Consider the following 1,763-nt stretch of genomic DNA (forward strand, 5'->3'; position numbering starts at 1 on the left):
TAATCCTTCCACCATGGACTGGAGGCCCTCGAGGTGACGGACAAGCTCGGAGATTGCGCGGTGGTATATCACGTCACGCGACTCCTGGATCGCGTGACACGAGAGCAGTGGGAGAACGCTGTTGGTGCCGCGCGCGACTACCCCACGTTCGAGACACTCGAGGAGTTTTTGACGACCAAGATACGGGCGCTCGAGCGGATCGAGGCTACGACCGCTCATCCTGGTCCCAGCTCAGCACCCTCACCACCAAAGAGGGCTCACCAGACAACTCAGCAGAGCGACTCATCGTACCCGTGCGACTGTTGCAATGCGCAGCACTTTATTGTGATGTGCAGTAAGTTTCGGGAACTGTCACCGTCAGCCAGGCACAAGGTGGCAATCAACAAGCGCTTGTGCTTCAACTGCCTGGGGAGGCACAGTGTGCGTGCATGCAAGTCGCAGCGAGGATGCAAGACCTGCTCAGGGCGGCACCATACAATGCTGCACGGCACACACCCAATAGCAGCACCAGCTCAGAAGACCGGTGAGTCATCGGCCACGCCCGAACATTAAAAAGCCGGTGCAGTCGTCAAGACCAGCTCAAACGTCCGCTCATCCTACTCAACGCTGCTTGCCACAGCCTTGGCATTGGTCAACTCATCTACAACGCAGCACCCAGCGCGTCTGCTCATTGACGCAGGATCCGAACTCACCTTCGTCACGGAGAATCTCATTCGGCAGCTCAACATCCCTCGTCAATACTCAGGTATTGTCATCACTGGAATTGCAGGCAAGGAGTGTACTCGGACACGAGGAGTCGTGTCACTCACGTTACGCTCGACACATTCCAACGCAGCTGCCACAATTCAAGCTCATGTCCTCCGGACAGTTACATCAATCTTACCATCGTTCGAGGCGGAACCGGAAGAATGGCCGCATCTCAAGAACTTGGCATTAGCCGATCCTGATTTTCTCATCCCGCGGCCAGTTGACATCCTCATCGGCGCAGATGCTTATGGGCATATCATCAAGCCCAATATCATTCGGCATTCTCCACTCATGCCGATAGCGCAACTCTCCATTTTCGGATGGCTCGTTCTTGGACCTGTCAATAGGGAAGCAACACGCACATCAACGCACCATGCTTCTACTCAAGTCAACGAGGATGCTCTCAACGAGTTACTGACAAAATTCTGGGTTCAAGAGGAGGTGCCTACTCACGATGTCAACCAACTCACTCCTGACGAGCAGAGGTGCGAAGAGCACTTCAAGGCCACACACTCTCGTGATTCTTCAGGGAGGTACGTCGTCAGGATTCCGCTCAAACCCATGCAACAATTCGACGTCCTTTGGATGTCCGAAATATGTCTTGAAAAGTCCCGTTTATATCGACGTCCCGTTTATGTCGACGGATGTCTAAAATACGTCTCAAGGACGTCGTTTGGACATCCAATAAGGTCATTTACGCAGACATTTTAGGGATGTCTAAAGTATATCGTCAATACGTCTGATTTTCTATTAAATACAATTTTTTAAATTGCAATTCTTTTAAAGAATAGTAGTATGGATGAGATTATTTTATATATTTGTACTACAGATGTTTGGATAATAGTTCTGAAAAATGTCTTTTTATCGTTAAATGTATAACAGACCCCGGTAAAAAAATTTTCATGTATAATCAGTATATAAAAATGTATATAAAATTTTTTTATACAAACCAATTTTTATATAAAAAATTTTTATATACAAAATGTATACAGGGTGTGCCATTTTCATCCATCCAG

At 48.3% G+C, this 1,763-nt stretch overlaps 1 protein-coding gene across 1 annotated transcript; it reads left to right on the forward strand.

The window, feature by feature from the left end:
• Window positions 1-108: 108 nt before the first annotated feature.
• Window positions 109-1,280, forward strand: LOC105558847 (the record flags this gene model as incomplete). Its single annotated transcript, XM_012006771.1, has 2 exons — window positions 109-523; window positions 620-1,280. Coding segments are annotated over 2 exons (1,076 nt in total), but the record flags the coding sequence as incomplete, so codon positions are not given.
• Window positions 1,281-1,763: the final 483 nt, after the last annotated feature.

Source organism: Vollenhovia emeryi, unplaced genomic scaffold (assembly GCF_000949405.1).
Source record: "Vollenhovia emeryi isolate VEMERY1.0 unplaced genomic scaffold, V.emery_V1.0 DF947044.1, whole genome shotgun sequence".
In the NCBI taxonomy this organism is placed as follows: domain Eukaryota; kingdom Metazoa; phylum Arthropoda; class Insecta; order Hymenoptera; family Formicidae; genus Vollenhovia; species Vollenhovia emeryi.